This window comes from Zasmidium cellare (genome assembly GCF_010093935.1).
Source record: "Zasmidium cellare ATCC 36951 unplaced genomic scaffold M409scaffold_36, whole genome shotgun sequence".
In the NCBI taxonomy this organism is placed as follows: domain Eukaryota; kingdom Fungi; phylum Ascomycota; class Dothideomycetes; order Mycosphaerellales; family Mycosphaerellaceae; genus Zasmidium; species Zasmidium cellare.
Genome location: NW_022986980.1, coordinates 203,806 through 231,608, shown reverse-complemented (window position 1 = coordinate 231,608; position 27,803 = coordinate 203,806). Strand labels below are relative to the sequence as shown.

The following is a 27,803-nucleotide window of genomic DNA, read 5'->3' as shown; positions in this document are numbered from 1 at the left end:
GTTCGCGTTCTCGGTAAGGATTCGCCGAGTCGACGCGTCAGTACGCCGACGTCGACTTCGAGTCGTCGTCCAGATGACTTCTCACAGGCAATGGCGATGAGGGTAGGAAGAACAGCTGGTTTCCTGCTCAGGAGGCCTTTCCCTGACCCGAAGAACGCGCCGGGACTCTTTACGCCACAATACCGTTCTTACTCAGCCCTACCTTCTGGAGAGCGTGAAACCATTGCGTTGCCAGATCAACGCACGCTGAGTTTTGCAAAGTATGGAGCAACCGACGGGTATCCAGTCCTGTACTTTCACGGACATCCAGGCTCGAGACTCGAAGGAGAGCTGCTCGATGAAGACGGCAAAGAGCTCGGTGCCACAATAATATCTGTCGACAGGCCTGGCATTGGATACAGCACACCTAAACCCGGACTAACTCCATGTGATCATGCGAGAGATATCAATCATTTGACCACAGAACTCGGACTGAAAGAGTACAAGATCTTGGCTGTCTCTGGCGGTGGTCCGTACGGGCTGGCAAGCGCTCGTTTCTCGTCTGAAAAGTTGAAAGCAGTGGCTCTGCTAGCTGGAATGGTATGGCTGCCTGGCATTGGTCTTCGAGGAATACGAACAGGCACTAAGATCTTATTCTACGCGAGTAACTACACACCGGGTATTCTCCAGCAACTCGTCTGGTATTTGGTCTCCAAACGGATCAATGTCTCTGACAATGTCTTGGTCGAAGCCTCTGCAAAGAAGCTCGACACACAACCTGAGAAAGACAGACCGCTTCTTGCAGATGGAACCCTCTTAAGGCGAATGATGCCTTCAACACGAGAGCATTTCCGACAGGGCGTGGCTGGCTTCATGGACGAGGCTCGTGTTCTTACCAATCCGGTCGATTTCGACATTTCCCAGATCGGCCATTTGCCAATGTGCCTCTGGTACGGAATGGAAGATGCCAATGTTCCACCTGCGATTGGAGACGAATTGGCAACATTGATCGGCAAAAATGCAACACTGCACAATCCTGACGAGACACATCTCAGTCTGCTCATGAACTACAAGAAGCGCATTCTCGATGATCTGCTGGGTCGTGGATAATATTGGTCGAAACATGGATTCATTTATCATAACACATCGCTGCTTTGTACTGCTAACCTCCCATCAATTCCCAATGGCAGTGCTCAGCGCCAACCTCATCTTCTCGATCTGCTCGTACCCAGCCGACGTGCACCCTCCTCGAGCATTCCCATTCAAGATGTACGGGACGACTTCGATATACATCTCATGGCAGGCCGCATAGACGTTGCATGATCCAAACTTCTGGCCGATTTCATAAGTCGCCAAGATATTTTCATCATATGCGTCTTTCCGGTACGCCAGTTCATCGCAAAAGGAAACCCAAGACCACATCTTCTCCCAATCTGATCGATGGAGTTGCTTCGTCACCCATATCTCGACTTCAAATCGAGTATTCGAATCGTGCCGACATCGATCTATGGCTTGGACCGTCTGGTTGAAGTCGAAGTTCTCCAGCTGGATTCTGATCGTTGCAGGCGAGAGATATGGTGGGCTCTGCTTGGTCATCGCCTTGAAAAGAGGACCGAATTCGTTCCTGATCTGCCGGCAGACTTGACTGAAGCAATGTGGGAGAACGGTTCCATTGCGAATTGTGATTTGCTCAGTGTCGCTAGCGACGAGGTCGTAGATTTGATTGCGTAGTTCTGGCGGGAGTGACAAGAGGGCAGACCGGGACACATTCGAAGACATCGTGGATGTGTCGTCTCAATATTGCTGCCTGCAGCCAAAGTCGAAGTGGTAGGAGAGTTGGGTCTTCTTCAAGTCGAGATGATGGGAGATTGGATTGAAAAAGATCACCCAAGAACCTACTTCACGGCAGACGTCCGCACCCACATATATCACATTTTTTATGCTTTCCTTCCGCCTGCCACCGAATTACCTCCTGCAGCAAAACGGGACGACGTCAGCTGCCCTCTCGTCGTGACGCTCACGAGCCTGGGCGGGAATGGGGCTCGTCTGGCCGGCGAGAATTCGGTGAGCTATGGCGTATGCGTTGAGGGAAGTCTGATAAGCTGGTGACATCTTGCTGCTCGCGGAGTTAAGGGAGTTGGAGTTCAGTATATCTATGCCAGCAGCTGCGTCAACAACAAGACCAAGAGAGCCACCGGCGTTGTTGAAGATATAGCACTCGAGTACGGCTTGTTCGAGACATTTTTCTTCCAAATGGATCCACGCCGTCAAACCTGCCGTCACACGATCAGCAACGACAGGGGAGTGAAACGTGGCGCAACAATTCAAGCGGCCCGTTCCTTCCCGTCGAAGTTTCACGGCCGTAAAATGACGTGACTCGAGGAGCTGCTGCGACTTCGGTGCTTGTGAAGATTGGCTGACTCAATTCCTTGTGAGAGAGAGCTCATCCTGTACATGCAGTGAGATGAAGCCATTGGGACGAATCGCAAGCCAAGCATTACACTCCAAACGATTCTCAAGTCAGCACATCAGAACCTTCACGGCATCGATGGTCCAAGGCGATCCTTTCAAGCCCGCCCAGCGCGTGGCCGGGCAGAGACAGGATGTTTGGAGCATTGTCAATGAGGCGGCTCAGGCGTCCACGGTGACGCCAATGGTGAACATGGGCCAAGGGTTCTTTGGATACAATCCACCGAAGTTCTGCATCGATGCTGCCAAGGAGGCACTGGATCGGGTGGAGTGCAATCAGTATTCACCTACGAAGGTATATGTCTGCTACTTCCTATCTAGGAAAGACTTGCATGTGAAGAATGCAGGAAAACTGATGCGAATGTATAGGGCCGACCACGATTAAAGAAGGCTATCGCAGACGCCTACTCCCCCTTCTTCGGCCGCGAGATCAACCCTGACACCGAAGTCACGATCACCACGGGCGCCAACGAGGGCATGCTCTCAGCCTTCATGGGCTTCCTCGAGGCCGGCGACGAAGTCATTGTCTTCGAACCCTACTTCGACCAGTATATCTCAAACATCGAAATGCCCGGCGGCAAAGTCGTTTACGTCCCCATGCACCCACCGAAAGAAGGCTCGACGAAGACCACCAGTGCCAGCGAGTGGAAGATCGATATGAAAGAGTTTGAAGCGGCCATTACACCCCGCACGAGAATGGTCGTGTTGAACAGTCCGCACAATCCCATCGGCAAGGTCTTCAGCAAGGAGGAACTGCAAGCCATTGGGGATATCTGCGTCAAGCATAACATCATCATCCTCTCCGACGAAGTCTACGACCGGTTATACTACGTCCCCTTCACCCGCGTCGCGACTCTCTCCCCGGAAATTGCCAAATTGACCCTCACCGTCGGATCTGCAGGCAAGAACTTTTATGCCACGGGCTGGAGAGTGGGCTACCTCATTGGCCCTGAGCATCTGATCAAATACGTCTCCGCCGCACACACGCGGATCTGCTACAGCAGCGTCAGCCCCTTGCAAGAAGCCACAGCAGTCGCCTTCGAACAAGCCGACAAGCATGGCTTCTGGGACGAAAGCAAGCGAGAAATGAAAGCCAAAATGGACCTCTTCAACCAAGTCTGGGACGAGCTTGGTCTGCCATACTCCGATCCCGAGGGCGGCTACTTCGTTCTCGTCAACCTGGCCAAAGTCAAACTTCCTCAAGACTACGATTTCCCACCGCACGTGGCGAGTCGACCGAGGGATTTCAAGCTGAGCTGGTTCCTGATCAAGGAGTTCGGCGTGGCGGCGATTCCACCGACCGAGTTCTTTACCGATAAGAATGCGCATATTGTGGAGGATTGGCTGCGGTTTGCGGTGTGCAAGGACGATAAAGTGTTGGAGCAGGCGAAGGAGAGACTGAGGGGGTTGAGGAAGTACATGACATAGATTCTGTGGACAAGACGGGATGCTAGAGAAAATCTTTCGAGGCTTAAAGGCCTTCCACGACCTCGATCCTTTTCATGTCGTTCCTATGTTAAACGCCCCACCATTCAACATCCTCCCCGCCTGGCTCAATTCATACCAGTTCGGCTTCCCATCATCCTCGTAAAGAAAATAATCCTCCGGCAAGTTCTGCACCCGCATCGTCAAGCAATCCAACGTCGACACCGAAGGCGTCACCGGAAACGCAAACGAGATTCGCAAACCCGTTATTCCATGGCCGGTCCCACTTCCTCGCAGCTGGGCGAGCTTCTTCATGAAGATATCTGAGTTGCGTGCGAATGTTAGTAGTAAGGCTTGACTGGTCCGTGTTCCTGGCGATAGGGGACAGCGTTGCACGCGGGCTTCGTCTGTGTAGCGGAAGGTGGGGAGGTGGAGTTTGATGATGAGGGTTCTTAGTCTGATTTCATTGGGTTGGAGGTTTGAGTCGAGTGCGAAGATTTTTTCGCAGAGGGTGGGCATTCGCAGACGGACGTTTTCGATTCTGGGGAGGATTTTGGCGAGGGAGGTGCACAGGTGGTGGTCTGCTTCGCTGTCATTGAGGAGACCGTTGCGCAGGCCGCTTATGTCGAGGGTCAGGTCTTTCAGGTCGTGAGTTACGGGCAGGTTGTGCAGGAAGGTGAGGATTGTGGATTGGTAGAGGTAATCCCAGTGTGGTCCGCGTTCATGGCCTACTTCAGGGTCGGCGCTCGCTTCAAAGGTGAGTGATTCCAGGGCCTCTAAATGGCGAAGGTCAGTGAAGAGGGCGTCGAGCTGCGGGCGAAGGTAGCGATCTCGCCATTGTTCCAGAGCTACGATGTGCTCTGGTTCTTCGAATTCGATGGGTGGCTCATTGATTGGGGTGGGAGGGCCTGCTGCTCCGCCTTCCTCGTCGTCTTCTACGTATTCAGAGTCAAATGCTTGGCAAGAGTTCTCGTCCCAGTAATGACCCAGCAGTCTGATTCGCATTTCTCGCGTGTTCTTGTGCATCAGGCGTCGTAGGCTGGAGTAGCTGTACTTGGTCTCCAGCTCGCCTAGGTTGTGACCGAAGATGTTGACTTTTGTGGTTCCGAGTCCTGAGAGGTACACTGGTCTTGCGGCTGCGTACCATTTGCGGCATACACATAGTCTTGCTGAGCCGTTGTCGCGTCTGAGATGGCTGCCTCCAACTTCTTCTAGTATCTGGCATAACAATTCTCCTGGAAGGTCTATGAGGCGCGACATGGTCGCTGTATAGCTTGTGAGAAGTACACTGAGAAGGAGATAGGAAAGAACGAAGGGATAGAAGATAAACTGGCGTTACTTATCCTTACCGTGCTTGTTTACCTCGCGCGTCGGGCACTCCGTTGTAGGATCAGGTCGATGCAGGTTGAGACGATTGGACTCAGGCACCGAAATTCAAGACCTCAGCCCCACATCGCCGACGTTGGCTGATGAGACGTCACCTCGACTTGCGCGGCAGCTTCAATACATTGAAACTACCATATCACCACTACTTCGAAACCCACGACACTCAACCAAGGCATTTGAAGTGCTTGGAAGGCTCACCCATCCACCTCATGCGATAGCGCAGCTTCCGCAGCCACAATGGTCCGTACACAACCACGTGAAAGCTGCTACCTAATACTCACCTCTCGAAGTCGCAATCCCTCCGTCCCTACCTCTCAGCAGTCCGCTCGACCCTCACAGCCGCCTTATCCCTCTCCAACTTCGCATCGCAAGCCTCCGAGCGACACAATGTCCCCGAGATCGAAGCCAAGACGTCTCCCGAAGTCGTCCTCAACCCGCTGACCGTCTCACGAAATCAAGAAGAGCGAGTGTTGGTTGAGCCGTCGGTGAACAGCGTGCGAGTGAGCTTGCGGATTAAACAGGCGGATGAGATTGAGCATATCCTGGTGCACAAGTTTACGAGGTTCTTGACGCAGAGAGCGGAGGCGTTCTTTATTTTGAGGAGAAAGCCGGTGCCGGTATGTGAAGGATGAATTATCATGATGGCGGGACAGACGAAAAGCAGAGTGGGATACTGACTATGGGGCAGGGCTATGATATTTCGTTCTTGATTACGAACTTCCACACGGAGGAGATGTTGAAGCACAAGCTGGTGGACTTCATCATTCAGTTCATGGAGGAAGTGGACAAGGAGATCTCGGAGATGAAGCTCTTTGTGAGTACCCACAGATCTGGGAGAACGACTGTATCTTCACCTGAGACCCTTGGCTAACGCTTCGCAGTTGAACGCAAGAGCTCGATTTGTGGCAGAGAGCTTCTTGACTCCGGTGCGTCTCCATCCCCAATGATTAAATCATGAGCAGCTACTTACCCGTACAGTTTGACTAAGGGGTGTATGAATGTTGCCCACTCGCGGAGGGGAAATGCTGCGACAGGACGGACGAGAATACCGCAAGCGACATGCATGTTCCACGCGCTCGAGAATGTCAGTCTGGCACCACTACGAGAGTAAGCATGCAGATACTTGGGCGGGTTGAGGTTGGAGACATTGCAGCATAACCGGACTGTGTCTCTCCAACATCGTCAACCCGGGACGAAGTTCGAAAAGCGAATACAGCGTGGCCGGCGGTTGTGAATTCATGAAACCGAAGCCAATGATGAGAGTACGTATGAAAAATGACAGAGGTTCCCATCAACCCAAACCTATAGTTGCTTGATTCATTGGGAGGGCTTGCTCGGCTTGGGCGCAGCGTTTGTCGTCCGCTGGCTTCAACATTCACTCACGGCGGAATTCGGCTCATTGGCTCGTCAACAGAGCACGGGCTCGCACACAACCTATTTCTTCCGCTGCTTTCTAGAAACAGCTTGCTTCTTTTCCAACACACCAACCTCGAGCTTCGTTTTTCTCCAAAAGATACACCACACTCGATACATCCCCTTTCTCCTTACACCCCTCCAGCGACTGGTGGCTTGCACCCAGCAACCACTCCGTCTCCTGGGCACCTCCTCCAGGTTTGTCGACAACCCGAACACTCACACTCACTGCACAGTGACAGCATTCGAGCCCGACTGCCAACCGTGTCCGTGCCTTGCCAGGGCGCCGCCAGTGTCTTGCCAGACCGAAGTGCCTTGCCAGGGCGTCTTCAGTCTCGCCAGACTCCAGTGCCTTGCCAGGGCTTCGTCAGTGTCTTGCTAGCGCCCTGCCAGGGCGCTTGCAACCACAACAGCAAGCTCTCGCTTGCTCGTGCTTTCTTTTGAAGGTGCGACGGTTCTAACGACTCTTCTTCACAGTGACTCGTTCGCGCTCGCCAACTTCCTTTCGATGCCCAGCATCAACATCCGAGCCGTCAACTACAACTGCCTCCGTTGTAAGCACGAACCCGCCGTCGCCCTCGAACCGTGTGGCCACAAGCTCTGCTACGACCACTATCTCGGCAAGAATTGGTCGCTCCGAAACCACCAAGACTGTTGCGCCGATTGCGGAAAGAGTAAGTTCACCACATGCACATGCACATGCACACATTCACTTCACCCACATGCATCGCGCGTGCGCGCCGTCACATGACGCGTGGCGTCACCTCGTGGTCACTTGTCCGCACTCCTTCCTTTCAATCACCTTCACCTCCTCCAACACCACCCACCACCTTGTCACAAACAGCCATCCATGCAGGTGATGAGTTCCTTGTACAGCACTGACATCGGAAACACCAGCACCTGCGAACGTCGTTGAGCTTCCGCACCAAAAGCCAGTGGTCGACACCATCCAATACACGGATACCACTTGGTCAGTAGAGCAGAATCGCGACCACGACGAGTGGCCATCAAGCAAGATGTACGGAAATCTTGAGGACATGTACGGTCGCAAGCCCGACTACGCCTACAATGGCCGCTACTACTACGACGATGCCACGCATGATGGCTACCCGACCCTCCGCGATGGCACAGTTGGTCGCCAGCAGACGCATGCCTTCCCTCCACCTGCCAGCATCGCTCCTCCACCTGCCTTCGGATACCAGCAACCCAATGGTGTTGGACGCGGAGGTCACGGCAACACTGCTCGCCATGGCGGTTTCGGTGGAGCGCGAGCTCCGTCTGTTGTCTCAAGTGCCAATCGCACGTTCGCGCCATCCCCAGCAGGTGGCTCCATGTACCACCACACCCAATCGAACATGCGCTTCAACCCGCAGGCTCCTCGATACGTGCCAACGCCCGCTCAACAGAATGTCATGTTGGAGCCTTTCGTGCGTCCCGAGTCCAGCATCTCAAACCACACATTCGCCACTCAGCTTCCTCAGCGCGGCCCCATGTCCTCAATGCACATGGCACATCCGACCCCACGCCGCACATACAACTTCACCGCACCTGAAGCTTTCGGCGATGGCACCAACGGCCTGGGTGCTCGACTCGACAACCTGAGCATCAAGGCTCACCAGCCATACGGCCCACCAAGCACTGTCAACCCGAGCACCGTCAACGAAGACGTCTTCGGCGGACTCAATGCTCAGAACGGGGCCTTGGCCCGCCGTAGTGACAGTGACAAGTCGTCATTCTCTCGGTCGCAGGTCTCTCACACTCCGAGCTCGCGCTTTTTGGCTGAGGAGATCATGGAAGGCAAGACTGAAGACCCGTTTGACTACGCCCGAATGAGTCGCTACACGACTTCGGCCAAGCTGCCAGCACCCATCATGGGCCCTGCTCGATACCAAGACTTGAAGATGTTTGCGAAGGTCGACCGCAATGTCCCAGAGATCGAAGCTCTTGCAATGCGTCCTCACCAAGAGCTTCCACCACCACCGCAGCCAGACTGGCTTGACCTTGCCATCAGCGGTATGATGAAGCCCAATCTCGACGAGGCCTTCGACTCGCTGCCGATGACCGAGCTATGCCGTGCCATCAACCCGTCAACGGCTGGTGTCATCTGCGTGTCGGACATCCCATACACGGCCACCAAGCAGGAGCTGACTGCCTTCGTCGGCCGCCAAGCTCAGATCAACCGCATGCCAGATGGCTCTCCTTACCACGCTGTGCACATCATGATGGAGCGTGAGTCTGGCAAGACGCTTGACTGCTACATTGAAGTCGCAACGGCAAACGAGGCTATTTGGTGCACGCGTCAGCTCAACAAGCGGGCAGAAGATGGGCGTCCACCAAAGGTCGGTTCTCGCAACGTCAAGGTCACAACCTGCACCCAAGATGAGTTGATGGCCGAACTCTTCCCACGAGCCAAGCATGTCCGCTGGGTTCGAGGCCAGCCCATTGTCGACCAGACTAAGCGCCAGTACTACGAGGACTCGCCTGCCGATGGTTTCAGTGGATTTGTTCACACCGAGGAGTTCCATGCGCTGATCAAGCATGCCAACCAGAGCGAGCGTGCTCCATTCATCTCCAAGAGCCCCTGCCGGGTGTATGAGATGATGATCACCATGCTCTACAAGTACCCATGGTTTGCTGCCGACCTCGTCACGGTTCGTGAGCGCCGCGCCATGTACGACACCGCTACGAAGCTCATCACGTGTCTCTGCGATTACATTCGTAAGCACGAGTATGATAAGCATCCTCAGCCTCTCGAGCCGAACAAGGCCCTCCTCCAAGAGCTCGTCTCCGCCGCACTCTTCTGTCCCGGCTTCAGCGAGAAGCAGAAGGCGTACCTCAACGGCGTCGTCAAGAGCCAGGGCTTTGGCGCCATCGCTGACGGCAAGGGCGTGAATATCGCTGTCGGAGGCATTCATCCCCTCGCCATTCACTGGCCATTCTCGGCGCTGTCAATCTACCCAGGAGTCAGCTACAACCTCGTCGAGTACTACGCCCGCCTGTTCCGCGAGGCTACTTCCGCCAACAAGTCTGGCTCCCGTGCATCTTCTCTTGCTGCTCGCCAGATGGCCAAGGCGACTGGCTACGAGATGCAGCCGATGGGCAACCTCAACTTCGCCTACGGCGATGCTCCCGACACGCTGTCCTTGGCGGACATTGCTGCAGTCGAATACCAGACGATCGAGCAGCTCCTCAAGACCGTCTGCCATGACCAAGGTCACTACGACAGCAACGGCAAGCCTCCATCTGCGCCCACCTTCATCGGCCCAGGCTACGGCAATGGTCGTGGCGGCAACGGTCAAGGCAGCAACGGCTCCTCGACTCGCACTCACTCCTCCTAATCTCACACGCAGCATTTGATTCCCCGAAAAGCAATCAATCGACGCTATCGCTGCTGCTCACATCTTCAACTTCGACGTTTCTTCTTGGCAAGAGGTGTTTTGGCGATGGGATGGGTTTTTGATGGTGTTCACGGCTTGATTTTCAACCATGGGAAGGGATACTGTGAACGAAAGAGATGGTCGATGAATGAGATACCACCAGGTCACTCACGAGAGTGATCACACACATGCATTGCAACTTGAACTGGAAGCGACGACGACGCAAGTCTGTCTGATCCTACTACACCACCACTTGATGAGAAGAAAAACGACAGGCAGCAAAACGTGTACTTTTAGCTAGAAAAGATGTGGAGGGCTTTGCTTTGCTCTTTTGCTTTGCTGGCGGCCACATCATCAAAAGCGGAATGTCATGAATTGGCTTGTTGATTGCTTATTTCACTCCTTTGTCTTTTGTCCTCGTCGCCGTTTGGTCTTCAGCGGGTCATCGCTGGATATGGGCTTGTCGAATCTTGTCCCTCTGCGAAATTCCCCTGCATGCTGAAGGCATCCTGAATGAGGGGATGTACTGATATGAGACGACAGTTGAAATCGTCTGGTGAAATGGTGCTTCAAGTTCTGTACAACGAATACATAACTTCATGAAAGAGACTGTCAAGTCATAAATAGGGGTATCAAATCACGCCTCTCTTCTCCACAATCCTTCACCCCCAATCAAAGCGCATAATTCTCCGTATGCAAATAAACCTCCTCACACCCTCCCTCACCCATCACCAAACTCCCCTGCAACTCCGCCACCGTCCTGGACACATCAACCCGCATCCCCGGCGGCCCACAAACAAACACACAAGCCCGCTTCCCCCGTCCCTTCCACTCCTCGCTCAACTCCCTCAGCATATACGGCACTTCCGGCCGTCCCCACTCGACGTTCCAGCCGCTGCGCTTCACCCGCGTCGCGGCGGGCATGAAGGCGAAGCGCATGAGGTTCTTCTGGAATTCGGTCGGTGTGGAGGGGAAGCCGATGTTGTCGAAGGTGGTGGGGGAGGTGGGGTTGTGGTGTTGGAGTTGCGCGGCTGCTGGGGGCAGGTTTTGGGCGGAGGAGATGTCGAGGTTGATGGCTTTTGAGCGGCGTTTTTCGTGGAGCGTTGGGTGTGGCGGGAGGTGAGGGGTTTGTTCGGTGGTGTTGGTGTAGTCTTCTAGTGGTTGTTGTTGTTGGGGTGGAGCGAGGTGGGTTCGGGAGGGTTGGCGGACGGGTTTGAGGTGGGCTTCTGGGAGGGGACGGATGCGGTCTTCGTTTTCTTCGCGGAGTTGTTTTTCGCGCTCCGGGTCGCCTTCTGCTTCTTCGCGAATGTGGGCTGAGTTGCGGTGCGAGCTCATCGAGAAGCGGTTGCTGGCGATGTTTTGGAAGACGTCGTTGACTTTGTCGTGGAAGACCATGCTGACAGGCCGGTTCGGGGTCTGCGCGCTGACAATCTTGCCAGTCTGCATCTGGCGTTTGGCGGCGGTGATGAAGAACTGGCAGCTGACGGTGTCTGGCGGAGCAAACTCACGGCAGATGCGGAGCTCTTCTTTGAACCATTCCATTGTTTCTGGTCGTTTCATGGCCCAGATCAAGTGGACATTCTTGGTCACGGCTTTGCCGTCTCGCATGCGTTTGATGAGGTCGAGCAGTTGCGATGCCACAGCTGTGATGCCTGTGCCTCCGGCGATTAGCACAACGTGGTCGAAGGAATGGAGTGTTCGACGCATGCCGCCATATGGGCCATCGATAAAGGCACGATACGTCCACCATGGTCCATGGTCGAGAGCACTGTTGAGCACTCTCTTAGTGAAACCGCCAAACGGTCTAAAGACTACCACCATGTCGCGGTAGTTCTCGCCGTATTCGGAAGGATAGTCGTCGCTGCACAGGGAAGCGATGGTGAAGGGATGGTTCTCGAATAGCGAGATCCCAGGCATTCGCAGATAGACGTACTGGCCAGGCTTCCATCGAACTTGTGTCGGTATTGTGACTTTGACGGCATTCTCATGGAGTACTGTCACGGCGGCTTCTTCTCCAATGCAGAAAGACATCCTCCAAGGATTTGCCCAGTTCAAGTAGAAGAGACGGAACGCGTAGGATGCCAGCCAGATGGCCATTGTGGCGAACAGATAGCTCCAGGAAGTGAGGTAGTTGTGGCAATGCCAAAACATCATGGCAAGGAGTACGATGGCCACGGGAACATGCACGACGACAAAGGCCTCGTAAAACCGCCGTCGAATGGGTCCGAAGGAGTGTACGCACAGGAAAAGTGTAGGTACCAACGCGGCGATGCCTGTAAATGTCAATTCGCTGTTACGATCGTCGGGACTACTCGTGCTCACCTGTTCCATAGATGTAAACCCCAGACTGCTGCTGCTTCAGAAGTCTGTGAAACACCGCAAGTCCTCCTTCGTCCCACACAGGCGTCACATAGAATGGCACCGTGTGAATAATGCTCAAGATCATGAAGATGTAGGCCAGCCATCGGTGTAGGACATTCAGTCGCTCGTGACCAATCCCGGTAAGCAACGACATGAAGTTGGCCTTCATACTCAATGCAACAATCCATGGCAACATTGCCACCGCGATCATGCCAGACCGAACTGTCAAGGGCGGCGAGCCGAATTGAATCGAGGACCAGTACAGTGGCTGAGGTACAAAGCTGTAAAGCAACACGAAGGCCAGCGCCGCGAAGACGAGCACGCAGACTCCTATGGTCGGGAACACAATCGGTCGCAGTTTCTTGTGTGCTCTGAAGTTTGGAATGGGCCGATAGAATACGTATCGAGAGAGCGCAAATATGTTCCTGACCAACCAGCTTGATCTTGGGCCATCGTCCTCTGGTCGTGGCTCTGGAATTGGACCTTCCTTTGGGAAAAAGAATTTCTTCGTCGATCGATCGGTGCTCAGCGCCGAATGTTCATAATCTGTCGCCGGCGATGCAGTCTTCGCGTACTCCTCGACCATCTCCTTGTGTGAAGCCACTCGAATCTTGTCGTTCCAGTAGTGGTACCATTGCAGAGCTATCGTGAACACCAGTAATATTATTGCAAAGTACACCCACCCGAGTGCGTATTTGCCCGACTTCTGCCATGGATCTCGTGTCACTGCTTCGACTAAACCTGGTGGGCTGGTACTGTTGCAACATGGTATCAAGACCCGCTTGTCTAACGTTGCTTCTCCTTCGAGGATGTTACTTTCCACGAGCGAAGCTGAGTCCAGGACAAAGTCCAATGCCAGACCGGCACGTTTGGCCAGTAGCTCTGCGATTGCGGGCATCTTGCGGATGAAGCTTCCAAGTCTCCAGATCTCGCTGCAACGTGCTTGGTCGCCTATATGCAACCCCAATGCCTCTCCCAATTGATGGTTTTAAGCGATTGTCCGACAGTGACGCAAACCAAGTCGTAGTCGTACAGGTCTCATGTATGTGTGTAGTGATACCATGTGGTGTGTCTCGGGACCGAACCTGGTCATGTACGCATTGAAGTTGTCCACGTTCGTTGATCCTTTCGTGATTTCGAAGGTCACAGTTGTTGATCGGGCTCTGTTGTGCTCAACAGAAAGGTTGTTTGACGAGACACCATGAATTGATAACGAGAGGGGGGCATGATCTGAAATGGGGGCCTCAGACAGGCCAGCAGATGTGAAGTAGAGGTGCATATATCCCAGTAGACCCGCAGCGCGAGCGAACGGCCAGGTACGGATGCAAGGGCCTTCATGCATGGGACTTGCGGGACTTGCATGCAGGTGTGTGCTCGCCAGAACCTTAAACGATCATGGCGAACAGGATCAAACGGCTCAGTCCCTCGAGTGAGCAGTGCACGATCTTCGGACTCATGACGGCGCTGAGTCTGGCAACGTAGACTTTCGATGATCCTGTATGCGCCTGCTTTGAGGCGCAGAAGAAGGAGAATTCGAGCGCTTGTGGCATCGCAAGATTGGACAGTTCTCAAAGAGGAAAAGATGCAACTCAAGATCCACAAGTGGGTTGGTCTTTAAGGTCGAGGGATGACCCGAGCCGCATGGCACGCATGCGATTTGCGTGACTTGAGTCTAGAGAACGCCACACTTCGTGAATTCGAGAAGTGCAAACGTGGAGAGAGGGACCTGCCTCGTCGCCGTCACACGACATGCTCTCCAGATGGCAGTACGACGTGATGCTACGGTCCTCATGACCATGAAAGTGGCCAGTCCAGCACTCACAGTCTCCTGAAGTGACAGCATTCGTGGAAGTGGCATGCATGCCTCGGGAAAAGGTGACGGACTCCACTTGACAATAGCGTCGCTCGACGTCGCGTACGTCGGCAGTGGCGAATAGGGCCTCGAGAGCAGCACAAGAAGCCATCGGAACCGACTGCGACGACAGCATTTCTCCGCTGTGCGAAGCACAACGTGTGGGTGAACGAGTGAGGTTGGCAGCGAACGAGGTGAAGTGATTACGCGCCCGGGAGCAGCCGAGAACTGCCAAGACCCGTTGAGTGAAGTCCCATTGGGTACCGTCTTGGTGGTTGTTGAACTCTTTCACCGCACAGTCGAACCGCACTTCTGATCGTAAGAGTCGTGATGGCTTGTTGGCGCATTTGACTTCAAGAAGGAGTTGTTGAGGACAGCAATCAAGACGAGAAGGACTGCAGAAAGCGTTCCAGACCGCGGACAATGCCTGACGCAGAGTATCGATTTCGCAGCCACTAGGGAAGTCTGGAGAAAAGTGCACAGTCGTCCTTCTGACAGATAATCGCAACTCCAATGCTCCAACACGAGCTGTTGATGAAGTATCCTGCTCACCATATCACGGATCAGAGCAGAGACGCATTCCTGCCTATCCATACCACCAACATCACGATAATCTCGCTCCCGGCTAGTACTGTACCTGCAGCTGTTGAACCGAAGCGCCGTGCTTGTATGATCTCTTTGGTGGCACGTTCGACCAGCATCTCCATGCTCGATCTGGCCACTGGTACTGTGATGTGTCGCGCCGAACAGTCCAACATCCCTCATAAGCGCTCTCTCCCAACACATACTCCTGATCTTTGCATGGCCCAGCGGCTTCGAATCTACAGCCACATCCTCGTAAAATCGTGACCTACCGGTCGAATAGCGTTCTGTTCGGGGCGGTCCCAAGGTGGAAGTCGGCGTCTCCAGGAGTGTCGGCCTCTGATCGTTTTCACCTGGACAACGATAGCATCGTAGTTGCTGTTCCGATCGCAGGGTACTTTGGCATTTCCATAGTAATAAAGCGGTTTGCTGCTCTGTTGTCGCTGTACACCAAGCCTGATCAGCAGGCGTCTGATGTGAGTTCGTTCGACTGCAGGCGGGCGGCAAGCGGCTATAGTCGCTCATGATATGTTCGTAAGAAGGGGCCTGGACAAGACCGCACCCAGCCCATCTCGACAGTGTGCACAGAAGTCGATGAGTGGTAAGTTGCTGTGAGGATGGACGAGATGCCATACCAGCCTTCAGCAGTTCAGGTCAACCCCCTGTCCATTTCTTGGCACGGCTAGCCAAAAACAGCCTTTAACGTCACCTCCTCCTCCACTGACCTCTTTCCGTCATTCAACTACTACAGCTCTTCTCTTCGCTCGCCGGGGAGTACAGGCCAGGTTCACGATAGCGTTATTGTTTCTCAACTACATATATCCACAAATTAACCAACATCGAAACGGGATCACCCACCAGCAAAAAGCAAGCTTCCTTGCTCCGGAACGAGCCCCTTCCGACAGCAGATTTGCAGCAAAGCCCTTTATAGGACCGTCAGTTCTCGCGCGGGTTGAGAAGTTCTCAACTTTTTGATCTCCTTTCTACGTTTACAACCTACTCGTTGATTCCAATGGCTACAGTAGTACCGGACTTCGCAAGATGGCTACTCACCATTCTCGGAGGGCTGGGAGCAACGTACTACTCTTTCAAGACATTGTCGTTTCTTCGTCTTCATTTCCTCCGCAGCAGTACTTTGGATAGGTACAAAACGAATAGTGACAAAGGCTCTGCCTGGACGCTTGTGTACGCGCTGTGCCCTTTCCCGTTGCCTTCTACTCCAAGCTGACAGACAACTCTCAGGACTGGAGCGACTGATGGAATTGGACGTGGTTTCGCTGAAGAGTTCGCCGCTCGTGGTTTCAACGTCTTTCTCCACGGTCGAAATGAGCAGAAGCTCGAGACGCTCAAGAAGAGGCTTCAGGAGGAACATCCCAACATTCAATTCCGCACATTGATTCTCGACGCCGGCAAAGAGATCGATAACCCGGCTGCATTTGAGAAGGCCGCAAAGGAGCTCTCGCAAGTAAACCTGAAGGCTCTTGTCAACAATGTTGGGGGTGCCTCGGGCCTCCTATCCTTCATGGCGCTGCACGAACGTCCCTCGGATCAAATACGAACTATTATGGACATCAACGCCCGTTTTCCCATCGAGATTACTAAAGCATTGCTACCACAGCTCCGTGCTAACACTCCTGCCCTGATCCTCAACGTTGGAAGTACGAGCAGTGAATTCGGAATCCCGTACTTATCCATTTACGCTTCCTGCAAAGCAGCGAATCGAGCCTGGAGTCGCTCGCTGGCTTCCGAGATGCAAGCAGAAGGTGTCGATATTGAGGTCCCTTGCTTGTGGATCTCATCCGTGGCAACGGACAATGTCCCAAGGTCTGCTTCTCTATTCGTCCCCAGTGCTCGTCAATTGGCGAAGTACAGTCTGCAGAAGATTGGATGTGGGAAGAGTACTGTCTTTGCCTACTGGGCGCACGAGATCCAAGCGAACGTTTTCTGGATGATGCCAGAGTGGCTCCAGACCCGAGCTATAGTCGACATCGGGAAACAGGAGAAAGCAGAGGATGAGGAGAGGAATAGGAAGACGTCATAGTATGCTGTTTGGTGGTCGACAATAGGCGGGTGTCGCTATTGTCCATGATATTCACCTGTCGGCGTTGCCAAGGAGACGAGACCCACCTACCATCGCCCGATTCAAATACTTCCAATGGCCACTTCTTCTTCCTCGACACAGCAGATCTTCACAACTCGAACTTTCAGACCCGAAGACAGCACTGTTCACCCTCAAACATAGCACTTTCAGACCTCGGAAGGCACAGCTACATACGTCGCTCAACACGTCCATCCACACCAACCATGGCAGACGCCGTTGCGCTCTGCGCTGTGGTGCAGGCACTCGGCAATGTCGCGTCCAACCTCTACCACTCCCATCTCAAGCGGTCTGTCCATGACCAGGCCACCAGAACGGATCGTCGTCAGCGCCCAAAGTCTACGAAATTGAAGATGAAGCTCGGAAAGAAGAAGACCAAGAAGATGAAAAGCGAGACCGACACGGCCAAGACAAAGCATATCATCATCTGCGACAAAGAGTCAGAGCAGCAAATCGACAAACCAAGGACTCTCACAAAGCGCATTGTCAACATGATCACGGACTTCGGTGGCAGCCATCAGAAGAAGCAGCTCCTCGCAAACAACGCGAGACAACGACCGTAAAATCCTCGAGGAGTATTTCATCCCGCCCAAACCACCGCCGGAGCCGGCTGTTGCGTGTGCTTTCCAACAGCACATCCAGAAAAGTCCAGATGGGGTCCGCAATACTTACTCTTATCAAACGTCTTTTCCAACCCCAGCAGAAGATATCCATTCCATCTCCTATGATCGAGTCTCAAGCACTCGGTGCCACAGATCTTCCCACCATTCGCCTTGAAGTGACTCTCAATGCCGCTCATGATAGTTTTTCTCTGGGCAGAGGTGTGGCAGTCTCCTCCATAGGCTTGGAACTTGAACTTGAGCTCCTTGTAAGCGCCGACATGAGGTTCGCATGCAAAGTCGGCGTGAACGGTTTCGTAGATGAAGTTGCTGATGTAGTTAAACGAGCTGTCATGGTGTTAGCGATGTGAATGGACTTAGACAGCAAGGACCAACGTACCCAGAGACCAGGCTATAGCCCCAATTGATGAGGACCACGCAAGAGGCTGCGACTGAGACTAGTTCGCAGACGCCGATATGTCTTCGCTTCTCCAGAACGCCGACGTGAGATGTGTTGGTAAGAGGCGCTTCAAGGTCAATTTGAGCCCAGCGATCGGGAGAGTCGTTTGCGATCGATAGCGAACTCGTTGAATATGAGTTGAGCAGCACAAAGAATGTTGCTGCGATGACGATCAGGGAAAGCTTCATTGTCGAGGTAGGCGACAAGGTTCGTGATCAATATCATGAATGGAAGGAGTTCTCCGATAGCAGCGGCGATAATAATCGGTTCTTTGAGCGCGAGGTGAGGCTGGCGAAATAATATGCGCGAGAACTTCATGTACCGGCGATGTTGCTGCTCAGGGTCGGTAAACGGCGGAGCCATATTTGCAGTTTAGCAACTGTTGCAAGAGAGGCAGGAATAGTGCAGTGATCAGAGCAGGAGTGTTGTTGTTGTGAAGGGAAAGTAAAGTGGAGGACATTATCGAACGGTGTCATATGTATTCCAGGTCTGAGGGAAAGTGCGTGGCACATGCTCAAAATGTGACAGCCAACCAGAACCAGCTTATTCATCAAGACACCGTCGCTGCCCCACTGCACACCCCCAAATAACACCCAAACTCCTCCACAAAATCCACGCTAACCCTCGCATGCACCCGTCCCTGCCGATCCAACAACCTCCCCTCATCCCCCTCCGGCACAACAGCTCCATGCCAAATGTTCGGATGGATATACAGTCCCTTCCCACCACTCACCCGAAACGTCCTGAAGTCCTCCGGCTTCACATCATCGCCAGGCAGCGCCAGGGGCACGACGAAACTCATCGCCCCGTCGAGCGGGAAGAACAGCTGCCCGCCGTCCGGGTGGTAGTTTGCGCGCCAGATGAGCGCTTTGGAGCGTGGGACGCTCGAGGAGCCGCTCGTGCGGGCTTCTTCGGGGTAAGTCGACCACGCGAAGAGGTACGAGTCTCCGACGGCGTTGTTCCGCGCGTAGAGTGTGTCGCCTTTCCACCAGAATTCGAAGATCCCCTCTGTCACGCCGCCTTGGTCGCCCGAGTTGTCGTCGACGGGTCGCCAGCCTTGGGCGGGCCAGCGGGTGATTTCGATGGGGAAGTCCTTGGGGGTGTCGACGATGGAGCCGTAGCCTTTGATGTTTTCGGGGGTGGCTTCGAGTAAAGGAGTTTCGATGATTTTGCGGATGCCGCCTTTGGGGGGAGTGTAGGCGAGGTCGGTGGGGTCGAAGGCGGTGGTTGAGGTTTGGATTCCGGGCATTTTGATTGAATTGGTCTTGCTCTCGAGTATACTTAGGGTGTTTCGATTTAATGGTCTCGCTCTTGGCTTGATCTTTAGATAAAGCTATCATTCACTCACTCACCACAGCTCGGTGTGAACGCCGAGCTTGGAGCTACCTATGGGGTGTTCTCCCCGAAAGCCTAAATTGATGAATGGGGTGGACGACATCGGTCAGCCTGTTGTCTAAGCACGCCATGATCCTTTCGCTCGCGGTTATGGTACTGCAGTTGATATCGTCAGAGGCCCGAAAAGGTCATTGACTTTACTCGAACGAGCTGCTGTGAACAGCTACGAGCTGATCCGAGACCGTGGCAGCATTGAAAAGCTCATGAGCGAACACCTGTGAGATAAACATTCCTTGGATAGACGTCAGTATCTCAATGTCCTATCATCCCAGTTTTACTGCAACACGATTGGCACTGCCCCCAGCCTTCTTCAACCCCTTCACACTTCTCTTCAAATAACATACTCCATTATACGAAACATGGCCACAATCGTCATCGTCTTCGCAGGCTGCAATGCATTTGCCAAAGCTTCGAAGGTCGTAGATGGGTGAGCCATAGTACGAAGCCGTGGTATCGTAGCCACAGAGAATCTGGAACTTGGTCTTCTCGGTCGTCGTCAAAGTGGTGCCGTTCGCCGCAGGACAGACCGGCGAGGGAGATGATGCCGAGGAGGTTGTATTGGTGGGTTTAGAAGATTGAGCAGTCTTTGTTTCTGCGGTGCTTGGTTTGATCGTCGAGGTCGCGGCTGCTGTCTTTGGCGAAGACGATGGAAGTGAAGCCGATGAACGGCTTGCAACGCCGTTCAGCGTCCATCTGGAGTTCAGTTTAGCAAGCAGCCAGTTTGTGCTGGGAGGAACTTACTTCTCGAAGAATTCCATCGCCAGACTAGACCCATTAATCAAAGAACAACAGCCACCGACATTAGCCTTCGTAGATGCCCAGGCGTGCCCCAGCCCCTGGACCCAATAGTGCGTGTTGGCCCCTTTCTTCTCTCCCTTCCCGTATTCATATTTCACAACTCTTCCGTCATCTAGAGTGATACTCTCGTTCCTACTCCCCAACCCGTTCCTCTTCGCCCACTCAGTCATGAAATGCGGCAACGATGGCAGACATCGATTGCGTCTTGGGCCGCCGTTGTACGCGATGACGCCGTCCGCTGAGCCATGGATCTCGAAGATCGGAATGGGCTTTCGTCCTGGGTTGCATGTGATGGGCACGGTAGTAGCATCGCAGCTCCTGTCTGTCTTTTGATAGTATGCTCCAGCGAAGCCGGCGAAAGCGGCGATCTTGGTCGAGGCGACCGGATCACAGGCGAGGATGTTGGCTGCGAAACCCCCTGAAATGACGGTCAGCATCGACAACGACATTTCGGAGTACACTTTCGATAATGCTTACCGCCGTTGCTGAACCCACTAGCATATACTTTCTCAAGATCAAGACAGAACTCCTTCGAGATCTGTTCCAGCATATCCAACGTGAACTTCACATCGTCAGTCGTCGCAGCTGGATCGCCCTGCCTGTCATCGCAATCGTCAGCCCCTTTTATGTCAAGCACATGCTCTCGCTTCACTCTCACTCTCACTCACCACTGTCCGTCAATGCCATCGGCGTAAACCGCCAGCATGTGCGGATTCAAATCGCCGTTGGAGAACTTCGACAGCTTCTCCTGATAGGCGCCTGTCTCGCCTCTTCCATGGAATGAGAAGATGAGGCCATGAGCTCTGGTAGGCGCGTAGTTGGTCGGTAAATGGAGGAGGTAATTTCTTGTCAATCCATTGCTTGTGAGAGTAAGGTCGTTGCTGAAACCAGTGCCGCCGGTCTTGATTCCAGGGGCGAGAAGTTTGCCACAGCCTGGACTTTCGGTAATGGCTGACGCTGGCTGGATGACGAGAAGGACTGCAAAAGTGAGGATGGCCGGTATGTACTGCATTTTCGATAGGTGCTACATTTGTCGTGTCCACGATAGGTGATTCCAGTATGTCTGTCGTGAAGTAGCTTTCTCAAAGACAAAGGGTGGCGATGTCGGCTTGACTTGCAGGGAGCAATGAGGCTGGGAGAATAAAGAGCCCGAGAAGAGCGCACACGCTGCTTTCATCGACACTCGTACGTCCGTGGCTGTCGTTGTCGTTATCGTCGCCATTGGTAGAGATCGCCAGGATATCATCAGCCATATCGTCGCATCGTCAAGCCTCATCCCACGTGCTCAAAGTCCTGCCATCCTTCTGCCTCTCGTCAAAGAACTCCTTGATCTTCGCCGCTGCTTGCTCTGACTCCAGTTTCGTGACATCCAACACCAGCTCATCCCCATCTTCGAACTTCCACGGGCTGTATCGCTGTCTGATTTCCGTCAACACTTCGACGTCCTTCAGCTTCGTGCTTCCTTCACCGCCTCGACCAGGCGCAGTGAGTCGTCGGACGTTCTCCTCAAATTCGCATTCCAGCACCACGCTGTAGAAGCGTCTCGCGCCGTTTCCATTGCTTGACAGAGCGAGATCGGTGTAGTCGCCTACGCAGTCGTTGTACTCAATTTGACTATCTGTGAAGATGTAGACCGTGTCTCTGGTCTTCGAATCATGCGCAATAGGCGATAGAACTTTGTGGCGTTCGGCTGAGCGTTTCTCGTTGTAGAGCTGACTGTCTCGGGCATATTTTTTCTCAACGGGGTCGATGAGCTGGTGGTTGTGGATTAGGATCGAGCCGGCGATGAGGCGTTGTAGTGCTTTGGCAATGGTGAATTTACCCACGCCCGGATAGCCGTTGATATAGATCACGGGTGCTGGAGAGGAGGTCATAATTGAGCTTACACTGCTAGGGTTGTCTAGCGGTGGAAGAATTGTTAGTAGAAACTCCGAAAAGATGAAGGCACTTGAGTACAAAAGTGAGGCAGTCGACCTCAAGCATTGGAAGTCAGGAATTGGAAGTGAGCACTCATTTATCGTTTGTTTGCATTTGCACATCGACTCATCTCTTCGTGACTCGACCTTCGTATTCATTAACCTTCGCTTATTCGGACGCTTTTGCGCGTTGCCCGCCTTGGACGTCCGGAGTCGTTGGGTTCGGGCTGTGCACCATCTCCTGTTTGTGATACAGCAATCTCGTCGTTTGCGGCATTGACGCCGTCACCTACGGATGTGGACGCCTCCTCTTTGAGCTGACCGTTCGCATTACTACTCGCCACATTGGTGTCCTGCTTGTCGTTCGACGTAGAAGCTTTTGTAGGACCCGCCACCGCCTTCTTCACGTACTTTACAGAAGATTTGACGGCTTTTGGCTTTTCACCGGCCAAGACGGGCGTGACTTCTTTCGAAACATCTTCGCTCTCGGTGGTGAGAGTGCTCTTGAAAGGTAATCGCAAGGCCAGATAGCTCTCAGGTGCTCGTTTACACCGCGACATTGTGTCTTCCATACCCTTTCGCACCTCCTCCGCCGGCTTGCACCACCTCCTGATGCAGTTCATGATTTCTTCTCGTCCATATGCGACTTCGATCATCATCGTGATCGGCTGCCAGTACTCCTGGTCGGGCTCCAGTCCGCTGGCATCAACTGCCTCGCGTCCTTTCCGTATCAGCATGAAGCTAACGAGAAGATGCTGTGGAGATAGCGATTCCAGAATGCTGTTCTGGGGAAATAAGAACCGATCTTCGCTTGCTCCTTGGGTGGTGAATTGTAAGATGACCGGCAAGTTGGTCGGCGGTGGAGGTGTCCACGTCGGCTGCTGATTTTGATAGCTCGGGGCTGACGACTGTGGAATAGGGTAGGGTGGCCTCGACTGCTGCGATTGCGATTGTTGCGGCTGTATTGGTTGTTGGGCGGGTGCTTGTGGCTTCAAGTCTGCTGCACCATCGTACTGGATCATGTTTGCCTGTTGCTGTTCCCGCGCCGCTTGATCTTCCTCGTCTTTCTTCTGCTTCTGTATGATAGACGTGAGCTCATCGATGTGCTTCTGAAAGATTTTCAATTGGTCTTGCGTGGCATTTCCGGTGGCTACCTCTTTCATTAGAGCTTTGAGCTCGGAATCAGACGATGCTCGATTAGCCAGCATGCTGATGACTGGATCTGGTTGAGCCTTCTTATCTTGCTGCTGTACAGGAGCAGGAGAAGCAGGCGGCTGACTTCGTTGTGGTTGGTGCTGGAGCGGAGGTAAGGTCGCGCCATTCTGGGTCGGTGGTGGAAGAGTTCTGTTCTGGTTCGTTTGGGGCTGCTGGTACGGTTGCTGCGGTGCTCGGTATGGCTGGCCATGATTCTGTGCATACTGCTTCGCAGGCGCAGGTGGTTTGCTTTTCTCGTCCACGTAGACCTCCGCGACAAGCATGTGGGGCTCTATGCGTATCCTACATTCTCCCTTATGCTTTTGCAACTTGTGGTCTGGGTTGTTCGGTGGGAGCGGCTTGCTCGGTTTGCCAGACTTGACAGGCTCTGGCTTGACCCAGTATTTCTCGAATATGCCATCGTGCACCCACTTTTGTCTTGATCTTTCCAAGGAGGATGGCAACACTGCGGTTGCTGCTATGGTCTGATATTCGTCATTGGAGAGGGTGAGTGACTGCGGTTCTCGGAGGCTGGGCAGAGGCTTGCTGTCAACAACTTTTGCTGGCAGTCGAGGGCCTCTTTTCTCTGGTGCAGGCGAGTCGACGGCCGGCGACCTCGTAATCGGGCTGGCGAGCGATGGAGGAGTGGGAGCTGTGATCTTCTGTTTCTTAGGCGGGGGCGCGGCGGACCTTGGTGGTCTTCCTGGGCCTCGTTTCTCGCCTATCTTGGGCGGCTGCGTTTGCGCCATTTTCGTATGGCTATCGGTCGTGTTTGTTGTGCATCGTTGTTGGGGCTTGAATGTTGGAGAAGTTGTGCTGAAAGACGTGTTGGAGAAGGGCACGCGACCCCCGCGAGAGCCAATCACGGGGAAAACACTTTACTTGAACAGCAGATGCACTCAACTGACATCAATTAGAATGCTAATGCTCGTAAGAACTTTGATACACGCAAGAAAGTCTACGTCGCGAGTGCATCGCAAGAACTACAAATTGTAGTTGGGGAGCTCAGAAGGACGACGTCTCACGGGCATATTGGGCAGCGAGACATCCAATATGATACAGATAGCATATTTTGAAGAATTTTTTCCCTCTACTTGATCTTCTTCGCTTTCAACTTGATCGTCTCGTCATTCACAAAGATACCCTTGCCTTTGTATGGTTCAGGCCGTCGCCATGCGCGAATCTCTGCCGCAAACTGCATCACCACCTCTTTCTCCACACCCTCCAGTAGTATTCTCGTAGGCTGCGGTGTGCTAGCTTTTACACCTTGTGGGACTCCCATTTCGATCGGGTGCGAATAGCCAACCTTGAGCGACACGAACTGCTGCCCTGGGTATTCCGGCTTTTTCGTGACAGCGCTGCTTTCGATCGTAGCTCGATATCCTACTCCAACAAGACGCAGAATCGCAGCGTGACCTTCGCTGACACCGAGAATGTGATTTTGTAGATATGCCCTTACGGTTCCTGTACATACGTACAACGTTAGCCTTGATCCGATGTACTCAGCCTTCGAACCACTACTCACCCCACATTGCCTTCTGCTTCTTGTCCTCTTGATCCACAATTCTCACTGTATGCGTTCTTGTCTCTTCATCATGCCGTATATTCACATATGCCGGCACTTGCATGGTCATCTTGCCCAATGGACCCTCGATCTCGACGGTAGAACCCGGTTGATTGCGACTGACACGTGCATCGTCTTTCAGCTGCGGCGCTTCTTGGATTTTGAATGTGACACCTGGCGGCAATGACAGCGGCGCACGGCCAATCTTGGACCGGTGAGGCGACGACGTCGAGAATCGTGAGGTTTGTTGCGGTCTCTGGGCCAGGGCTGGGACGAGGAAAGCAGGGAGTGTGGTGTCGCGTGCGGGAGAGCTGGTGAATGTCCGTAGAAGCGTCTGCGAGGTACGCATACAGTGTCTTGTCGGCTCCATGTCAGCTTCGATGATATTGTAGTGCCAATCGACGCAGAATGATGCAGTTCTCCTGGTGAAGATCCCAGCGATATCCTGAAGCCGCTGCACTCTCTCCCGCGGAGCTCGGCCCGGCTTGCCTCAAGATCCCGACTTCAGCTGCTCACACACTCACTTCAACACCAACCAACATCACATGCAAATGTGCACAGCACGCCATTCAGCCCGCGACAGTGAGTGAAGCAGAAAGCGGCCATGCAATGACTGCGGTCCGGCTCGCGCGCTATCTATTTACTGCTCTTCCGCCAACGTCTCTCTCTTCTTTCTCTCTTCCACCACGACACTCCAAGTTGATCACAACAACTTGGTTTCATCACACACTTAGATCAGCGTCAGCTTGACTCGCCGCTGTGGAGTCATTCAATACCGACTCAACATCGTCGAGGTCAACATCTTCGCCAGGGGAAGTCATCGCCAGAGCTTCAACAGCTTCGGCAACGTGACTGATCAACACATCTTCACTGCGCGATATCATGATGTCGTTTGCAGTCTTCGTCAGTCAGATTCTGTTGGCTTGCACTTTGGTGCTTTCTCTCCAGCAGGGCACCCAGGTTCATGGTGAGGACTCTCCTCCACTCTTCCTTTCCATACGTCGTTCACTAACGACCTCGCAGCGGGCTGGCTCTCCAGCGCCCCTACGGTTCCAGAACTGGGTATCGAACCGAACGTGACTCTCACGGGATACATCGCTGAGGTGCAGGCTACGCTCCAGAGTCTGGAGTCAAAGCCTGCATGCAGTCGCCTCGCCCACAAGACCCTACTCAACGCATGCGGAGCATACGACAGAAACAGCAACCAGGCCTTTAGGAGCACCGATGAGGCTGTCAAGACCTTTCGAGACGTCTTCGCCATCCAGATGACGGCATGCGAGATGGACGAAGCACAGCAAGAGATGCCTGCAACTTGCCAACCACTCCTCCAACCACTTGCTCAAGACCCGCGTCCCTACATCTCGGATTGTCTGAGCTCTCTCCATGACTCAATCAACCCCTGGACTTCGTATGTGCACAACAAGGACTCCGGGGATGTCATGTGCTTTGCAATGCGGGCCGAGATGGACAAGGATGAACAACTGGACAACTTCCGCAAGATGATTGCCGCGCTGCAGAATATCGGATATGTCATTCAAGATCATGGCATGACTATCGACCAGATCCTGCAACTCTCCAAGGGACTACAGACTCAAGTTCGTGAAAGTTTCATCTTACTACAGCACGAGACCGAGCAGTACCACGCCAGCATCAAGCAGTCGTTCAGTGAAGTGGCAAAGGACATGTCACTCATGGGCCAAGGCGTCCACTCACTGCTCAACTCAGTGGGTCAGGTCGACCAAGGACTTCAGCAGCACCTGGTCCAAGTTAAAAAGATCTTCGAACGCATGGTATCCCTTGGGACCAACGTCGAAACTTACAGCACTGGCGTGGCCATCGCTCGTGAAGAGTTTGGCGAGCTTCAAGCCAGGGTGCAGTTGCAGTATCAGCAGATGCTCGAAGATGTCTTTAAGAGGGTCTACGAGCTTACTGCAGACGTTACACGCGCAAACGAGGGTGTTGCCTCTCTGGCCGGCCTCGTCGCTTCCATCAACACTGGCATGGACAGCACGTTCTTTGCACTGCAAGGAATCAGCATCGCTGCCGATGGAGTTCAGTACAAGATGGGGGACATACATACGCAGCTCGATGAAATGGCACTCCAAGCTAATGACACCCAGGAGACGATGCTGCTCTTCAACGAGCAGGTGGAAAAGATCCACTCTTGGGCCACGATTGGGAGTGGTTTGCTTGAGGGGTTCATATCGACCACGAAATGTGTCTCAGATTTTGGCTTGTACTATGCGACGGCTACTGGTCTAGTGATGCTTTGCTTGTCGTGTCTCGGCATCAAGCTGCGCTACGCCATGATCGTCTCAGCTCTACTGGGATTCAGTAAGTTTCCGTCGCTCGAATGTACTCCTGCCGTTGACTAACATATTCTCACAGCCGTTGCACATATATTTCTTTTGCCCCTGGTCTCGTTGATCAAGACAAACCCTACCGCCGACACGGTGTTCGAGGAAGGAGTGGATGTGCGATGGCAATTCCTTCTCTACGGCGCCTGCTTTTGCATGCTCGTTGGCGCTGTCATCAAGACGGTCTTCGACCAGCTCATAGAGCGCCACCGGCCGAAAGACCGCGACATCGAGTACGACCCAGCGAGCCCATCTTATCTCCCGTCCACCGAAAAGTACAGAATTTGAGCCACATACGGAAAGACATCTGCGTCACGGCCTCTTTCGACAGACCACCGCCCACCAGGAGCCACAACCTCATCGACTATTGGTACGATCACGACAGACCGAACATATTTTTAACAGGAGGGCAGAGCATCTTCCAAGATCAAGATGGACTCAAAAACGAAAGATAGACGAAGTCATGTATGTATGGGAAACGACGAAACGGGTGTAAGATATGGAGATATGGCTTATGATGATTTGGAGCCGTGGGAAGATGAGGCTTCTCAGCTACATGAGACGATGCTTTACTTGCT

The 27,803-nt window shown here is 53.4% G+C and overlaps 14 protein-coding genes across 14 annotated transcripts; 5 read left to right on the top strand and 9 right to left on the bottom strand.

Moving 5' to 3' along the window:
• Positions 1 to 90: 90 nt before the first annotated feature.
• M409DRAFT_27317 (uncharacterized protein) lies at positions 91 to 1,089 on the top strand (the record flags this gene model as incomplete). Its single annotated transcript, XM_033808523.1, has 1 exon — positions 91 to 1,089. The coding sequence occupies one exon, from the start codon at positions 91 to 93 to the stop codon at positions 1,087 to 1,089; it is 999 nt and encodes a 332-aa protein (XP_033663202.1).
• Positions 1,090 to 1,152: 63 nt separating this feature from the next.
• On the bottom strand, positions 1,153 to 1,758 carry M409DRAFT_27316 (uncharacterized protein; the record flags this gene model as incomplete). The annotated part of the gene is made up of 1 exon (XM_033808522.1): positions 1,153 to 1,758. One exon carries the CDS (start codon positions 1,756 to 1,758, stop codon positions 1,153 to 1,155), a length of 606 nt encoding a protein of 201 aa, XP_033663201.1.
• Positions 1,759 to 2,527: 769 nt separating this feature from the next.
• On the top strand, positions 2,528 to 3,876 carry M409DRAFT_69211 (uncharacterized protein; the record flags this gene model as incomplete). The annotated part of the gene is made up of 2 exons (XM_033818182.1): positions 2,528 to 2,743; positions 2,818 to 3,876. The coding sequence occupies 2 exons, from the start codon at positions 2,528 to 2,530 to the stop codon at positions 3,874 to 3,876; spliced, it is 1,275 nt and encodes a 424-aa protein (XP_033663200.1).
• Positions 3,877 to 3,948: 72 nt separating this feature from the next.
• On the bottom strand, positions 3,949 to 5,133 carry M409DRAFT_27314 (uncharacterized protein; the record flags this gene model as incomplete). The annotated part of the gene is made up of 1 exon (XM_033808521.1): positions 3,949 to 5,133. The coding sequence occupies one exon, from the start codon at positions 5,131 to 5,133 to the stop codon at positions 3,949 to 3,951; it is 1,185 nt and encodes a 394-aa protein (XP_033663199.1).
• A 363-nt stretch (positions 5,134 to 5,496) lies between these two features.
• Positions 5,497 to 6,206, top strand: M409DRAFT_69210 (uncharacterized protein; the record flags this gene model as incomplete). The annotated part of the gene is made up of 4 exons (XM_033818181.1): positions 5,497 to 5,499; positions 5,550 to 5,876; positions 5,948 to 6,073; positions 6,141 to 6,206. The coding sequence occupies 4 exons, from the start codon at positions 5,497 to 5,499 to the stop codon at positions 6,204 to 6,206; spliced, it is 522 nt and encodes a 173-aa protein (XP_033663198.1).
• A 4,515-nt stretch (positions 6,207 to 10,721) lies between these two features.
• Positions 10,722 to 13,308, bottom strand: M409DRAFT_58411 (uncharacterized protein; the record flags this gene model as incomplete). The annotated part of the gene is made up of 2 exons (XM_033813905.1): positions 10,722 to 12,322; positions 12,372 to 13,308. 2 exons carry the CDS (start codon positions 13,306 to 13,308, stop codon positions 10,722 to 10,724), a joined length of 2,538 nt encoding a protein of 845 aa, XP_033663197.1.
• Positions 13,309 to 15,856: 2,548 nt separating this feature from the next.
• On the top strand, positions 15,857 to 16,885 carry M409DRAFT_27311 (uncharacterized protein; the record flags this gene model as incomplete). The annotated part of the gene is made up of 2 exons (XM_033808520.1): positions 15,857 to 16,029; positions 16,087 to 16,885. The coding sequence occupies 2 exons, from the start codon at positions 15,857 to 15,859 to the stop codon at positions 16,883 to 16,885; spliced, it is 972 nt and encodes a 323-aa protein (XP_033663196.1).
• Positions 16,886 to 17,210: 325 nt separating this feature from the next.
• On the bottom strand, positions 17,211 to 18,189 carry M409DRAFT_27310 (uncharacterized protein; the record flags this gene model as incomplete). The annotated part of the gene is made up of 3 exons (XM_033808519.1): positions 17,211 to 17,233; positions 17,615 to 17,889; positions 17,942 to 18,189. The coding sequence occupies 3 exons, from the start codon at positions 18,187 to 18,189 to the stop codon at positions 17,211 to 17,213; spliced, it is 546 nt and encodes a 181-aa protein (XP_033663195.1).
• A 362-nt stretch (positions 18,190 to 18,551) lies between these two features.
• On the bottom strand, positions 18,552 to 19,250 carry M409DRAFT_58408 (uncharacterized protein; the record flags this gene model as incomplete). The annotated part of the gene is made up of 1 exon (XM_033813904.1): positions 18,552 to 19,250. One exon carries the CDS (start codon positions 19,248 to 19,250, stop codon positions 18,552 to 18,554), a length of 699 nt encoding a protein of 232 aa, XP_033663194.1.
• Positions 19,251 to 19,659: 409 nt separating this feature from the next.
• M409DRAFT_58407 (carbohydrate esterase family 1 protein) lies at positions 19,660 to 21,206 on the bottom strand (the record flags this gene model as incomplete). Its single annotated transcript, XM_033813903.1, has 4 exons — positions 19,660 to 20,089; positions 20,138 to 20,612; positions 20,672 to 20,793; positions 20,863 to 21,206. 4 exons carry the CDS (start codon positions 21,204 to 21,206, stop codon positions 19,660 to 19,662), a joined length of 1,371 nt encoding a protein of 456 aa, XP_033663193.1.
• Positions 21,207 to 21,459: 253 nt separating this feature from the next.
• On the bottom strand, positions 21,460 to 22,068 carry M409DRAFT_27307 (uncharacterized protein; the record flags this gene model as incomplete). The annotated part of the gene is made up of 1 exon (XM_033808518.1): positions 21,460 to 22,068. The coding sequence occupies one exon, from the start codon at positions 22,066 to 22,068 to the stop codon at positions 21,460 to 21,462; it is 609 nt and encodes a 202-aa protein (XP_033663192.1).
• Positions 22,069 to 22,268: 200 nt separating this feature from the next.
• M409DRAFT_69207 (uncharacterized protein) lies at positions 22,269 to 24,053 on the bottom strand (the record flags this gene model as incomplete). The annotated part of the gene is made up of 1 exon (XM_033818180.1): positions 22,269 to 24,053. The coding sequence occupies one exon, from the start codon at positions 24,051 to 24,053 to the stop codon at positions 22,269 to 22,271; it is 1,785 nt and encodes a 594-aa protein (XP_033663191.1).
• Positions 24,054 to 24,394: 341 nt separating this feature from the next.
• Positions 24,395 to 25,238, bottom strand: M409DRAFT_69206 (uncharacterized protein; the record flags this gene model as incomplete). The annotated part of the gene is made up of 2 exons (XM_033818179.1): positions 24,395 to 24,768; positions 24,830 to 25,238. 2 exons carry the CDS (start codon positions 25,236 to 25,238, stop codon positions 24,395 to 24,397), a joined length of 783 nt encoding a protein of 260 aa, XP_033663190.1.
• Positions 25,239 to 25,753: 515 nt separating this feature from the next.
• M409DRAFT_27304 (uncharacterized protein) lies at positions 25,754 to 27,513 on the top strand (the record flags this gene model as incomplete). Its single annotated transcript, XM_033808517.1, has 3 exons — positions 25,754 to 25,835; positions 25,892 to 27,202; positions 27,257 to 27,513. 3 exons carry the CDS (start codon positions 25,754 to 25,756, stop codon positions 27,511 to 27,513), a joined length of 1,650 nt encoding a protein of 549 aa, XP_033663189.1.
• Positions 27,514 to 27,803: the final 290 nt, after the last annotated feature.